Source organism: Carcharhinus amblyrhynchos, unplaced genomic scaffold, assembly GCF_965287045.1.
Source record: "Carcharhinus amblyrhynchos unplaced genomic scaffold, sCarAmb.v2.hapA scaffold_80, whole genome shotgun sequence".
Classification (NCBI taxonomy): Eukaryota; Metazoa; Chordata; class Chondrichthyes; order Carcharhiniformes; family Carcharhinidae; genus Carcharhinus; species Carcharhinus amblyrhynchos.
This window is the reverse complement of record NW_027649820.1, coordinates 633,587-649,251: the sequence shown is the minus strand read 5'-3', so window position 1 is coordinate 649,251 and position 15,665 is coordinate 633,587. Positions and strand designations below refer to the sequence as shown.

Genomic DNA, 15,665 nt, shown 5'->3' with positions numbered 1-15,665 from the left:
ATTGAATGGCGGGGCAGGCTCGAAGGGCTAGATGGCCTACTCCTGCTCCTATTTCCTATTTCTTATGTTCTTATGTCTTGACAAAAACATGACTAGGATGGGAATAAATGGATATGCTCTCTGGAAGGGTAGGGGGTTTTAGTTCAGTCGGGCAGCATGGTCAGTGCAGGCTTTGAGGGCCAAAGTGCCTGTTCCTATGCTGTAATTTTCTTTGTTCTTTATTCTGCGAAATTATGCCATTATAGAACATAGAACACTACAGCACAAACAGGCCCTTCGGCCTCAATCCCATTCAATCACATGTACTCATCTTCTCACCAATCTCATTTGGGATTTTGGGAAGAGGCTACTTAACACTAGGTCCCATTTTGCTCCATTAACTTTTTAAAATAGATTATTTTTGAATGTTTAATCTTATCCCTCTACAGTTATAGCCATCTTTCTCGATGTTGCTTCAAATAGCAAGTGGAAAAGGTCTGAGTTTTGCTCTTGCTAGGAAAGTCAGAAGACAGTGATCTGGTTCACAGAGTTGAACATAATCCTTTCGAGGAGATCCGAATAATTGAACATTGAATGTGATGCTCAAGATGAGGACCCTTCACCAAAAGAAATTTACACTTCAATATCTTTGTGAGCTATCTAACCTACAATTCATTCAGTTCATATTCTCACTTCACCAGTGAGCTGCCTTTCAATTTTTGATGGATAACTTCACTTGAGAATCAACTCATCTGTAAACTCAACACCTCCTTTAAGAATTCAATGCATCAGATTAAAGATCAGTCATGTGCCTCTGGTGTGGAGCTGTACTTGAAGGACTGTACCACTTCCAGCATGCTTTTTCCCAGTAGTTGCTGAATTCACTCAGTAATTATAATAAACAGAGCGCGACTCAATGAGGCTAAAGAACAAAAGGCTCTATTGCCAATAAACAATTAAGTATAATTACAACAGGGTCAGACAGAATAACTGTGCAACTGAACATTATTTCTTCCTATTTTCAACTGCTGATCCTCTCCAGATCTGGGGTATGTGCCCTTGCATTTAATTGGCTCAGCTTCCTGCCTCGATACTCCATGAGGTCCGGCCAGATCACGTGACCCTTTGGCAATGCCCGTTAAAGGGGCCAAGCTACCATAGTAATGTTCCATTAAAAGAACATTATAGTAATTGCAATGTGCTTGATATATTTATAGTCACTAAGCTCACCTGTATAATGCTGGGTTTCTTTTCAGTACATCAGTGCTGACATGCTGTTCTAAAAGGCTGTACAACAGGATGGGAAGAGAAGTGAAGCTGATGTTGTACAATGTAAGGTATGCAGTATCATACAATGGCTGTAAAGGAAGAAACCCTTCATTAGTTTGCATGCCTTGCAAATGTTAATATAAAGCCGACCAGGATTTCAGACTCCGGGATTGGGGAAGGATAGAAGCTTTAAAGAACAAAGAACAAAGAACAAAGAACAACACAGCACGGGAAACAGGCCCTTCGGCCCAACGAGCCCGCGCCGCCATTTTAATGTTATGAGTGCCCTCCTCTCCCCATGACCTTTGTCTACACCTACTGGGGAAGATTGAGGGAAGACTAATTTAGGGACAACTTGTTACACCAATCAGCCTAAGAGCACGTTTTTTTGGGATGTGGGAGGAAACCTGGAGAAAACCCACGCAATCACGGGGAGAATGTGCAAACTCCTACAGACACTGGCCGAAATCCATGTGTCTGCACAGCAAACAGTGATAGTCACTGAGCTGTCATGTTTCCCGTCAGATGGTCCAGTTTAAGCATACACTAACGACGTGAAGCACTAGGCAACTCTCGAAGCAACATCCAAGAGCAGCCCTCGCACAGCCCACCGTGTGTATGCCCCTTGTTGGTCAGCAAGGTGGACCGAATCACCTGTGAAGTAAAAGAAAAGACATCAATAAACATGCAAAACTTAGACAGACATTTACGGAATCCCCAGAAGCACAGAAATAAAGTAAGTGAGCCATGAAATATGTTGGAAGGTCCATAGGAATCAATTGATTCCCAGGGACGTCCCAAAGCTCCTGATCTTTATTTAGAAAAAGTCTCCTATATCCCTCCATCTCTAGTCCGCTCATGTGCTTGTCTAAGTAAGTCTTAAACAACCCCAGTGTGCCTGTCTCCACCACCCTACTTGGCAGTGCATTCTTGGCCCGCACCACCCTCTGTGTGAAAAACCTCCCTCTAACATCTGAGTTATACCTCGCCCCCCTCACCCTAAGCCCGTGGCCCCTCGTAATTATTGTATCCAACCTAGGAAAAAGCTTACCACCGTTCACTTTATCTATACCCTTCATAATCTTATACACCTCTATTAGATCTCCCCTCATCCTCCGCCTTTCTAAGGAGAACAGCCCCAATTTGCCCAATCATTTCTCGTAGCTCAGTCCTTCCATACCAGGCAACATCCTGGTAAACCTCCTCTGCACTCTCTCCAGGGTCTCCACGTCCTTCTGGTAGTAAGGCAACCAGAACTGGATGCAGTACTCCAAATGCGGGCGAACCAACGTTCTATACAACTGCAACATTAGACACCAACTTTTATATTCTATACCCCTCCCTATAAAGGCAAGCAAACCATAGGCCTTCTTCGTCACCTCCTCCACCTGTACCGCCACCTTCAAGGAACTCAGCAACTGTCCCAACAACACATCCAACCGTAATTCTTTGTGTGAGTAACAACAACCTGTTATAGGGCCACAAACAGTTAACACATTGCTGCAAATTATCACTGATTTGTTACAAATCTTACACCAGTCTTGCAAAGTGCAATTCTCACAATTTAAAACACATAAAGTCACTGACGCACCTGTGCTCATTAGTAACAACTTCTTTTCTGATCAACACAGATTCTAATTGTGTTTGTGTCCCGTGTGATCAGTTACATTCACTGCAATATTTTACTTCACCAGCAACAGGGTGATGTGACGGTACAAAAGAGATTTATGGAACAGAACACTAACCTGTTGAGAAAATCCACAAAAGAACTGATACAAAAACTGAGGGAATATGAAGCAAACATTCTGGAAAACAAGACAAATATGTGATTAATAATTCAAATACTATAATGAAATAATTGCAAAATAACAGAATGTTTACAAAACAGAGGGAGGTATTTGGCCCATCGTGTCTGTGTTGAGTTAAAGGGGGCCCTCAACATTCCTCAGATAACAATCCAATTCTCTCTTAAATTCAAATAAAAATAGAAAATGCTGGAACAACTCAGTAGGTCTGGCAGCATCTGTGGACAGAGAAACAGAGTTAATGGGCCTGATTTTACCATTTTGGTTCTAAGTGCTGAAACTGGGAGTGTTCAGATCCGACTTTTAGACCCATTCTCAGATGTCCTCTTACACACCCTGCCTCAAAAAATATCAGCAATTCCGAATTGCGCTGCAGAAGCCTGTGGGCGGGGCTTATCGCACCTGAAACACTGTAGCTCCAATCGGAGCCTTCAACTGCGCACGTGCAGTAAAAAAAAAGCTCCCCTGCCACATGGCTCCTGGGCCAGAAAATGCCTCCCCCGGCCCCCACAGACATTGCCCCACCCACATAACGTAACTATCCCCCTTATTCCCCCACTACCCAGATCGATGGTGGCCCTCTGCACCTCTTCCCCTCCATCGATTGTACGCAGAGTGGTAGCGATTCCCCCCCCCCCGCCCACTCCCCTCCTCACCAGAGAGCCATCTGACCCGTCTCCCTCCTCCCCCTCTATCAGAGAGCAATCTGACCCGCCTCTCTTGCTCCCACCACTAGAGAGCCATCTGACTCACCTTCGTCTCCCCACCAGAGAATCATCTGACCTGCCTCTCCCCTGCTCCACCAAAGAGCAATCTGACTGCCCCTCCACCCCCACCACCACCACCAATCTGAGTCAGAGTTTTGCCAGAAGCTCTGAACTTACCTCCTCAGAAGCTGGAGTGCCTGAATCAGACCTTTGCAGACCATGTCTGTTTTGTGCCAAATCTGGACAGGCGAGCGTGGTGGTAAAGGGGAAAGTGCCGGTAAGTTTGGGTTGGACGCCCATTAACTCAATTTAGACGCATGTAAATGCATTTAAATTGCTGTTGCGCCTGTTTCGGGCACGGTCCCAATCGTGGCCACTTTAGGCACTTGGTAAAGGGGCAACTGGCACAGAGACAGTCCGGATCGTGCTACTCTCATCACATCCAACTTTACCAAGTTTTCACGCCTGAAAATGGGCGCAACTTGATAGTAAAATCAGGCCCAATGTCTCAAGTCTGAATGACCCTTCTTCAGATATAGAGGGATGGGAGAAATATGATGGGCTTTATACTGTTTTAAAAGGGGGTGGAGCAGGCGGAGCGAAATAGAAAGCCAGAAATATGTAGAAACTCAGGGATTTGACAACGATGTCATGGCCACAAGTCAAAGAGAGTGTTGCTTCCTCATATTTCCAATATCTGTCCATTCCATCTCGAATTCTATGATTGAACCTATCTTCACGACGCTTTGAGACAGTGCATTTCAGATCCTAACCACTGGCTGCATGGAAAGGCGTTTCCTCATGTCACCATTGCTTCTTTGCCAATTACCTTAAATCTGCGCCCTCTTATTTTTGACACTTCCACCAATAGGGATAGTTCTTCCTCTTCTACTTTGTTCAAGCCCCTAATGAATGCCGTATGAAATTCTCGTCAATCTTCTCTCCTCCAAGGAGAACAGTGCCAACATCTCAAAGTTTTTTTTACTTATCTGAAGTTCGTTAACTCAGGGATGATTTTCTTGAATCTTTTCTGCACCCCCTCTAATATCTTCATATCCATCCTAAAGTGTAGGACCCAGAACTAGATGTAATACTCCAGTTGAGGCCCAACCAGTGTTCTGTACTGGTTGAACTTAATTTCTTGTTTTGATACTCTATACCTCTATTACTAAAAGCTTAGAATTCTGTATAATTTATTAACCATACGCTCAACCTGTCCTACCATCTTCAGCAACTTATACACAAATACATCCAGGTATCCCTGCTATCCTTTTTAGAATTATACTTTTTATTTTGTATTGTCTCTCCAAATACCTCCTACCAAAACGTATCACTTCACACTTGTCTGCATTAAATTTCATCTGCCACTTCCCTGCCTATTTCACCAATCTATGTCCTTTCAAAGTTCTATACTATCCTCCAAACAATTCAGAATACTTCTAAGTTTTGTAGCATCTGCAAATTTTGAAATTGTGCTCTGTACAACAAGAGGTAGATCATTCATTTATATCAGGGAGAACAGGGGTTCTTAACATTGACCCTTGGAGAACTCCAGTCTTTAAGACATCCATTAACCACTAATTTCTGTTTTGTTATCCTTGAAACATTAACTCTGTTCTTTCTCCACAAATGCTGTCAGACTTGCTTAGATTTTCCAACATTTTTTATTTTTGCTTCAGATTCCAGCATCCATAGAAATTTGCTTTTATTCTGTTTCCTGTCATTCAGTCAATTTCCTATTAATGTTGCAACTGTAATTTTTATTCCATGAGGTCCAGTTTTTGCTCACAAGTATATTGTGTGGAATTTTGTCAAATGCTTTCTGTAGTCCATGTACACCACATCAACAGCATTACCCTCATCAGCTTTCTGTACCTGATCAAATCCACCAAGTTAGTTAAACACAATTTGCCCCTAATAAATCTGTGCTGCCATATCTTAATTGCATTTGTCCAAGCGAGTACAGGTCAAGTACCCTTTATCCAAAACCTTCCGGGATAATTTTATTTTGGATACCACATAAAAAGATGACATTACAATAACCTAAGCAAAGGTTAGCTATAGTTTAAAGTGAATAAAATGGTTAGAAAAGAAAGATGTATCACTGAATAATAAATATTGGGTACCTGTAATAAGTTTGTTTTTGATACATTCCCAATAAAAGTTGCAAGATAAACAATGCAGACAAATTACTAGACTTCCTGCACTAACGGGCGATGAGATTCAAAAATGGTGCATTTTTTGGATGTGTTCGGTTTTTAATTCTGTCCTGTATTATCATTTCACAAAGTTTCCCCATTATTGAAATTATACTGACTGGCCTTACATATGTATATTTTTCTATATATTGTATATAAGAAACTTAGAAACATAGGAGCAGGAGTTCAGAGAGCTACGAGATAGGGCTGTAGAATGGAACCAGCTTGGTAGCTCTTTGGGAGCTGGTGCAGATATGATAGGCCAAATGGCCTCCTTCTGCGCTGTACAATTCTATGATTCTAGTTGATCATTTAACCTCTTTCACCATTTAATAAAATCTCTGACCTCAATCCATATACAACCATTTACCCCCATCCTTCAATTCATTTGGATAACAAAAATCTGTAAGTGAGATTTAAATTTTACAATCAATCTTGTATCAATGACTGCTTGTGGAACAGTTTCACATTTCTACAACCCCATGTATGTAGAATGTTTCCTAATTTCATTAATGAAAGATCTTGCTCTAAATTTCTGATAATATCCTCTGTTCCTAGGCTCCCCAGCTAACAGTAACAGTTTCTTTCTATCTGCTCTATTAGTTTACCTTAAAACTTTGATCAAATAAGAACATAAGAAATAGGAGCAGGAGTTGGCCATCTAGCCCTTCGAGCCTGCCCCGCCATTCAATAAGATCATGGCTGATCTGTCGTGTCTCAGTTCCACCTTCCCGCCCTCTCCCCATAACCCTTAATCCCCTCTCTTATCAAAAACCCATCAACCCGCGTCTTAAATATATTTAGCGAGGCAGCCTCCACCACTTCAACGGGCAGAGAATTCCAGAGATTCACCACCCATTGAGTGAAGAAGTTCCTCCTCAACTCCGTTCTAAACCGCCCCCCCTTTATCTTGAGGCTGTGCCCTCTAGTCCTACTGTCCTTTCTGAGCTGGAAGAGCCTCTCCACCTCTATCCTATCCATCCCATTCATCATCTTATACGTCTCAATGAGATCTCCCCTTACCTTTTAAGCTCCATTCCTTACCTTTTAAGCTCCAAGGCCAGGATTTTACAGCCCTGTTGTGCTGTGAGTCAGTCTGGTGGATGCAGTGAGCCATTTAAATCTCCATTTAGTTTAGTGGGACAGGGATATCCCATCATGGGAGGAATTTTAAAATCCTGGTCCTAGGGATACAACTCTAGTTTATGTTCTCTCTCCTCATAATTTAAGCCTTGAAGTCCAGTTATTATTGTGGTGAACTTGTGCTCACTCCCTCCAAGGTCAATATATCCTTCCTGAAGTGTGAACATAGTACTGCAGACGTGATCTAACCAGGGTTTTGTACAGCTAAAGCATAACTTCTACCCCTTGTATTTTAATCCCCGAAAACCAGCAGTCCATCTGCTTATTTTCTATACCTACCATTTTAATGGTCTATGTACCTGGGTACCCAAGTCTCTTTGGATGTCTACTCTTTCTACTTCTTTCTAAATTAGAAAGTATCTTAAAAAGAAACTGAGATAGAATAGTTGTCAGTAAATAGGGTATCAAAACAAACCATCTTAGTACATTCAGATGCATCTCCCTCATTTTCTGAAGACTACAATGATCGTTATCATATGTACATGAAGCACAAACCCATATTTCTTATATTGCCCAGGCGTTTCAAGTTATTTGATACAAGTCTGTTTCTAGTATGACTGGAAGCTGTGACCTAGTTGCTCAGTGAACATTTCTAACTTGCTTCAATCGACTGAGACACCAACAGATGATAGAATTTGATAATAATGTTCCTAACAGAAAGTAGCAGGTTATGTTTAGGATGTCTCCTTTTCTTCATGTTCTGTCTCTTTTCATTCGGCTCATGTCCAACCCTTGTTGCCCCTTGTGGTGCCTTGGGGTTAGGGTTAGGGTTAAGAGGGTCTTTCTCTGGTTGCAGAGATCAGTTCTGGGACCGCAGTTCTTCACAATATATATTAATGAAATGGAGAAAGATAGAGAGTGTACTGTGGCCAAATTTGCGGATGATACAAAAGTGGGAGGGAAGGCAGGCTGTAAGGAGGATATAAATAGCTTACAGAGAGATATTACAAAAACAAAGCAAGGTACAGTACAGGAACAGGGCCTTTGGCCCTCCAAGCCTGTGCCGATCATGATGCCCTGGCTAAACTAAAAAAAACTCTGCCCTTACACAGTCAGTATCCCTGTATTCCCTATTCATGTACCCAGTAAGAAGTCTCACAACACCAGGTTAAAGTCCAACAGGTTTATTTGGTGGCAAACGCCACTAGCTTTCGGAGCGCTGCTCCTTCGTCACACAGAACTCCCACTCACCTGAGAAGGAGCAGCACTCCGAAAACTCGTGGCATTTGTTACCAAATAAACCTGTTGGACTTTAACCTAGTGTTGTGAGACTTCTTACTGTGTTTACCCCAGTCCAACACCAGCATCTCCACATCATTCATGTACCCATCCAGATGCCTCTTAAATATTGCTAATGTGCCTGCTTCCATCATCTCCTCTGGCAGTGCATTCCAGGCACCCACTATTCTCTGCATGAAAAACCTCCCCCGCACATCTCCCTTAAACTTTCCCCCTCTCACCTTGAACCTGTGCCCCCTTGTAATTGACACATCTTGGGAAAAAGCCTCTGACTATCCACCATGTCTATGTTGCTCCACCCTGTCTATGCCTCTCATATTGATACATTAAGTGAGTGGGCAGAAAATTGGCAATTGAATTTAACGTGGGAAAGTGTGAAATTATTCATTTTGATAGTAAGAATGAGAAGGTGGCTTATTATCTAAATGCGGAGAAACTGCAGAAAGTTGCAGCTCAAAGGGACTTATCCAGAAAGCTTCCGTACAGGTGCAAAAGGTAATAGGAAAGGGAAGTAGAATGCTGGCTTTTATTTCAATGGGGGCTGGAGTATAAAAAGAAAGAGGTGCTGCTGCAACTGTACAACTGTACTAGTTAGGCCACATTTAGAATATTGCATACTTTATTTTTAAAAAATCATCATTGGCTATAGTACAGAGGAAATTTACTAGGATAATCCCAAGAATGATAGTACTGCCATATGAAGAAAACATAGAAGAACACAGAAACAAAAAAAATAGGAGTAGGCCACTCTGCCTTTCAGGCCTCCTCTGTCTTTCAATATGATCATAGCAGATCATCCAACTCAGTAACCTGTTCCTGCTTTCCCCCATATCTTTTGATCCCTTTGGTCCAAGACTATATCCAATCCTTCTTGAAAACTACAAAGTTTGGCTTCATTTGTTTACTGTGGTAGAGAATTCCTCAGTCTCACGACTCTCTGGGTGAAGAAATGTCTCCTCATCTCAGTCCTAAATGGTTTACCCCATATCCTTAGGCTGTGACCACTCCCTCTGGACTCCCTCATCCTTCCTGCATTTACCCTCACTAGTCCTGTTACAATTTTATAGATTTCTAAGAGATTCCTCCCCTCATGCCTCCAAACTCCAGTGAATGATTGAACAAATTGGGTCTGTACTCCTTGGAGCTCAGGAGAATGAGATATGATATGATCGAAACACACAAGATTCCTAGGGGGTTAGATACGTTAAATGTTGGGAGGACGTTTTCATTCATGGCAGAGTTAGGACCAGAGTGTGCAGTCACGGAATAAAGGGGTGTTCATTTAAGACAGATTTGAGGAAGAGTTTATTCTCTCAAAGAGCTGTGAATCGTTGGAATTTTTGGCCCCAGAAAGCTCTGGAAGCCGAGTTCTTGAACATAAGGCTGAGATCAATAGGCTTTTAATCAGTCAGGGAATTAAAGGTTATGGAAAGAAGGCAGGAAAGTGGACTTAGCGAGTGTTAGATCATCCACAATCTTATTAAATGGTGGAAAAGGCTTGAAAGGCTGAATGGCCTACTCCTGTTTCTACTTTTTATGATTCCATGTTTGAAGCTATATCACCACGCAAAGTCTCCACCAGTGTTTCGTACAGCCCCAATCCAATGGTATTTCAGTCAGTAATTGTAGATTTATTTTAATCAGAGACTGAAAAAGAAGTTGATGTCATTCACTTTCCTTAAAAAGATAAAGTATAAATTAAATGCACACACCTTGTAAAAGAAATACTGGACAAGTTGTGAGATACGAATGTAATAATAATGGCCATGGACAAGTAGCAACTTCTTGAGATGTTTAAACTTGGGAACACAATAATCACTGTTTCGTGCAGCTTGTCGACCTTCCTTGCCCAAAATACCTGGAGAAACAAAACCTCATGTGGATAAACACCGAAAGAATGAAAGTCGTCACATCAATTTGAGGAATTTGAAAATTGTGCATTTTGACTTCCTCTATTACAATCAATATATTCCTCTCACTGTATCATGGTTCTATTTATTAGTACATAATTTAGGTAGGTTTGTTAGATTAAGATTAGGGTCAAAATCAGAATAGAATCTCTGCCTGTCCATGATTTATGATATTGACCTTGCTCGAATTCAAATTACTCAGCTTACATACATATATATTTAGGCAGAATAAAATGTGAAAAATACTCTGGTAAGTGAGGAAACTTGTTACAACAGGAATCAAAAACACCAACTTATTAGGAGAAGTCAGCAGATAAACTGTCCTCCAACATTGCTCTGAATATTATATCCCATTGGCCATATGCTTCAGTTTTCTGAAAGAGGAAATGGCAACCTCTTCAAAATGTGTCAGCTGGCCTAACACATTCTCCTTCACCAAAACACGCAGAGAGTAAAGTTTAAAATTGCTTACATGGTGATGATTAAAAGGACTTGTTGAATGCATGCAGGGAAGGTAATGAGGACTATGTTGGGGGTGGGAGGGGAAGTGCCAATGTTTCTGCGTCTCCCGCTTTGAGGGCTATAGATCAGCATTGAACAAAGCTCTAAGAATTAACGAGGGGCAGTTTAAGAGAACAGTTACCTTCCCCTATCCACTTTGCACCATGGAAACCCTTTCTGTCCCACAGTTCATCCTCGATTCTTAAATTAAATGTAAGTTTGCATTTGTAATACACATGGTTGTCTAATGCTTTGCTCCAGAATCAGTGTTTAAACTTCCCTCTGTATTCCTTCTTGCAGCATCACTTACTGTTAATTCCCACAGTGAAGAGAAAATTCCAAAGCACGTCTCCCTGGCTATATCAGCTGTCTGGATTGGATAATTGAAAATGTAACTATTATTCAAGAAGGATGAGTGGGGCATAAGGAGTACCTAGGATGCTATAGACGTGTCAGGGGAATGTTATAGCAACCTAATATCAGATACAAAGGCCTGGAATTTATGTGTTGGAACAATTCTGGAGCCATTTCAAATTGTCAGATAGGACCTGGTTCTAGTAATCTGACCCCGATACCTGACAATTCCCCAAATTTTCCCTGATACAGGATAAGAGTGTGAGTAACAAGACAGCATTCTGTAGCTCAGCTGGTTCCTGATGTCGCTGGTTCCATTGCAGGGCAAGACATCTCCTAGCCTCCACCCAATTTTCATGCAATCAGGCAAGTTTCTGGATTCATGGACTCTCAGAGCAATTGAAAACCATAGTCTGGGTTCAAGAACTTTTCGAAAGGTAACTTCAAAATCTCTTACCTCTAAACCAACCTATGCCTTCCACCTATGCCCCATAGCCCTTCACTGCCTCCATGCCAACTGATTACTATTCCATGTCCATTCACCGCTATGCATGCATAATGAGGACAGGTGTAAGAATTTCTTCAGTAGAACAGGATGGTTTAATTACACTTGGCTAAGAACCCAGGCTCATAACAAGACTTTCTCAGCAGGTAGTTCTGCTTTGGCATTGGCAAGAACTGTCAACTTTGGTTGGTTGGCATCTTCAATTGGCCAGAATAACTTGTTTTTTCTGTGATCTCCTTTGTCAATGTCTCAGTGTTTATTTTCACAAGATTAAGAGATGTGAAGTGCCTGTTATTGATACTTTTAATGGTCTACCCTATTCCAGCCTATGCTTATCTCCCTGGACTGAAAGTCACAATATTTGGGGACCATTCTTCCTAGGTGGGTCTGGCGAGTTGGAAAATTTATCGACACATGTTATCTATCTTTGTAGCAAAAATCTAGCCCAAAGTAACCAAATACTTGAAGTCATATGAATTGATCAATGAGTCAGTCAGAAGTTGTGAAGGCTTGTCCATGTCTGACTAATCTGGCTGAAAAATGCCAGTTGTGGCATATTTCCAGAAACAGATCTTTGTAATTACTTGAAGAACCATTTTCAGTAGGTGTCATGATGAATGAGAGTGTGGCTTCATCAATGATCAAACCGCAATCTGGTTGAGATCTATATGGTAATAAGTAGCTACAGAAACAGTCCAAAGACTGATCTAAGCACCATCAGGGGGAAGAAAGGTTGAGAGAAAGATAATATGGTAAATATGTGAGTATCTACAAATGGTGCCCATAAGAAATTCCAGAAGGCATCAATGACAGAAAAGATTATTAAAAATGAAAATACACAGCACTGCAGTAACCTTGAGACATGAGCTAGTGATTAGCTGCAGAATACAAAGTAACAGAAATGTTTTCTGATTGTCAAGATGTAGCAAGTGGTGCTCACCATGGATCAGTTCTGGGGCTTCAGATTTCTATTATCTATTATAACATGCAGAAAATGCGCATGAGGCTCATAGCCTCCTCCTGTTACTATGCCCCTTCTGATCTACCCCATTTCTATTAGCATTTAGAAGTTGAATGGGTGTTATAGATTCTGAATTATGTTGTACAATGATGCAGACAAGATGTTAAATCACAGAAGTACAGATGAGAGACACATTTCAGCCTAAGATCAAACTCTGAGAAATTAAATGGCTCCATAATTTTTATCGTCTCAGAATACTGTGACCCAGAGATTCTACCAGGCATTAATCATAAAAAATAATTTATAAAGGTGTGTTTCATAAATGAATGAATCATTTTACCGATTCCAACATGAGCTTCCAGAATCATACTGACATCATTGGCCCCATCACCAATTGCCAAGGTGATGGGATGCTCCTTTGAAGATTTTATCAATTTAACTATCTGCAAATAAGGGTTAAAAGAACAAACATGCTTTAACAATTTGATGTAATTTCAACATCCTTCTATCCCATTATAATACTAAATAAATCTAAAACATGTTAAAGATAGTGACTTGTAAATTCTTCAATTCATTCCCTGTATTCCAACCAGAACACAACTAGCACCCACCTTCACACCTCATTCTCCAACTCGCACCCATTTTTACATCCCATTCCCCAATTGCAACCAACTTTACGTCCCATTCCCCAACCAGCACTCACCCTTATGCCCCATTCCTCAACTAGCACACACCTTTACACGCCATTCCTCAACCCGCACTCGTTCTTATTCCCCATACATCAACTAGCACCCATCCTGAGAATCCATTCTCCAACCAGCGCACACCTTTATGCCCCATTCTCCAACAAAAACACACTTTCACAACCCATTCTCCTACAGCACCCATCTTCATACCTCGTTCTCCAACCCATGCTGACCTCCAGATCTCAAGTGCTATACTAATACTGAAAATGTCAGAAACCATAAAATTACTGAGCTGATTTGGAACATGCATGGACAGAGCAACAGGGTCCTATTTTACCATTTTGATTCTAAGTTCTCGGCGAACTTGAAACTGGGAGTGTTTCAGATTCAACTTATAGACCCATTCTGAGGCATTCTGCCTGAAAAGATGTCAATAATTCTGAACCACGCTGCAGAAGCCTATGGCTGGGGCTTAACGTGCCCGAAACCCTGCAGCTCCGATCGGCACCTCCAACTGTGCATGTGCAAAAAAAAAAGAATGCCTCCCTGGTGTCACATACCACCTCAGCCAGATAATGCCTCCCATGCCCCCACAGACATTGCCCCTACCCTCACAACATTATTGACCCCCTTATCCCCTCATCCCCGCCACCACCCAGTGCGATCGCCCTTCCCCCCACAGATCTCAGGCAGTGTGGCAGTGGATCCCCCTTCCCCTCCTCTGATCTCAGCAGAGTGGCTGCGGACCCCTCTTCCCCGCTCTCAAGCAGAGTGGCAGCAGATCCACCTTCTGCACCTCCCTCCCCCACCGATCTCAACCAGAGAGCCATCGGATGCTCAGCATTTACCCCCTCATTAACTGGAGTGTCCAAATCGGACTTCGGTGAAGCGTGTCTGTTTTGCACCGATTCTGGATGGGCAAACAGGGTGGTAAAGGAGGAAGTGCCGGTAAAGTTGAGTGTACAGCTCATTAAGCCAATTTAAATGCATGCAAATACATGTAAATGGCCGTCATGATTCGAACACGGCCATTTTTGTGCCTTGGTTAAGGGGGAGCTGACGCGGAGGCAATCATGAATCAGGCTACTCCCCTCACGCCTGACTTTACCAACTTTTCGCCCCCAAAAAGGGGGCACAACACAAAGGTAAAACCAGGCCCACAGAGTTAGTATTTTAGGTTGACAATCTTTTGTTATGCTGCCAGACCTGCTGAATATTCCAGTATTTTCTTTTTTATTTCAGATATTCAGCATTCACAGTATTTTGCTTTTGCCGTACTGATGCTACTTGACATAAAGCTTTGTTCCAATAAATCTTTGTATTGCTGTGAGCAGCACCACTAGCGATGCAGCATAAATGCAAAATGTAGGTTTAATAGCTTGTTTTCAAAGGAACATTCGGTGTGATTCCGTGAATACTTAACATATATAATTAACATATAGATAAACATTCAAGACTAACCTGTGCTTTCTGTAAAGGTGCCATTCTGCAACATAAGACTCCACTGCAGTTGCGGCATATTTCCAGAAACAGATCTTTGTAATTACTTGAAGACCCATTATTAGCAGGTTTCATGACGCGTGAGAGTGTGGCTCCATCAATGATCAAACCATAATCATGTAAATCATTCTGAGAAAATCTAAAACAGCATACAACAAACCTGACTTAATTATTCTAAATCTTTATAATTTTGTATGGGAATGTAATACATGGTTACACCACAGGGGACAGTCATTCAGCCTGTTATATTCATGTTGATTCTGCAAGAACAAGTCACCTAGTGCCACTCAATGCCTTCTTCCTATAGTTCTGAATTGTTTTCTTTTTCAGACTTGATCAATTCCTTTTTTGGTGCCTTTGTTGAGTTTAAGAACATAAGAACATAGGAAATCGGAGCAGGAGTAGGCCATCTAGCCCTTCGAGCCTGCCCCGCCATTCAATAAGATCATGGCTGATCTGTTGTGGCTCAGTTCCACTTTCCCGCCTTCTCCCCATAACCCTTAATCTCCTTGCCTATCAAAAACCTATCTACCCGCGTCTTAAATATATTTAGCGAGGTAGCCTCCAACACTTCAACGGGCAGAGAATTCCAGAGATTCACCACCCTTTGAGTGAAGAAGTTTACCTCCACCGTACATTCAGGCAGTGCATTCCAAATCCTAACCACTCACTGCTCGATAATGTTTTCCTCATGTTACCATTGCTTCTTTTGCTAATCACCTTAAATCTGTGCCCTCTGGTTCTCGATTCTGTAATCAATGGTTATGTTACTGGACTACTGGTTCCACCATGACATATGAGGAGTTTAAACAGTTGAGAAAAAAACCTAGAAATAAAAAGCTGAGATCAGTAAACCTGACTATAAAATTATTGGAATCTTGCAAAACTACAACTAATTTTTTGAAAGG

At 41.7% G+C, this 15,665-nt stretch overlaps 1 protein-coding gene across 10 annotated transcripts in view; it reads right to left on the bottom strand.

Annotated features, from left to right (window-relative positions):
* atp11a (ATPase phospholipid transporting 11A) overlaps window positions 1–15,665 on the bottom strand; it is a 204,229-nt gene that overhangs the window by 54,730 nt on the left and 133,834 nt on the right. For all 10 annotated transcript variants that reach the window (XM_080182682.1, XM_080182686.1, XM_080182687.1 and 7 more), the window contains exons 20-24: window positions 14,719–14,896; window positions 12,912–13,014; window positions 10,053–10,198; window positions 2,994–3,053; window positions 1,210–1,337 (exon numbers count right to left, since the gene is read on the bottom strand). In XM_080182682.1, the coding sequence (XP_080038808.1) occupies window positions 1,210–1,337; window positions 2,994–3,053; window positions 10,053–10,198; window positions 12,912–13,014; window positions 14,719–14,896 (615 nt within the window). The remainder of the gene's footprint in view (window positions 1–1,209; window positions 1,338–2,993; window positions 3,054–10,052; window positions 10,199–12,911; window positions 13,015–14,718; window positions 14,897–15,665) is intronic.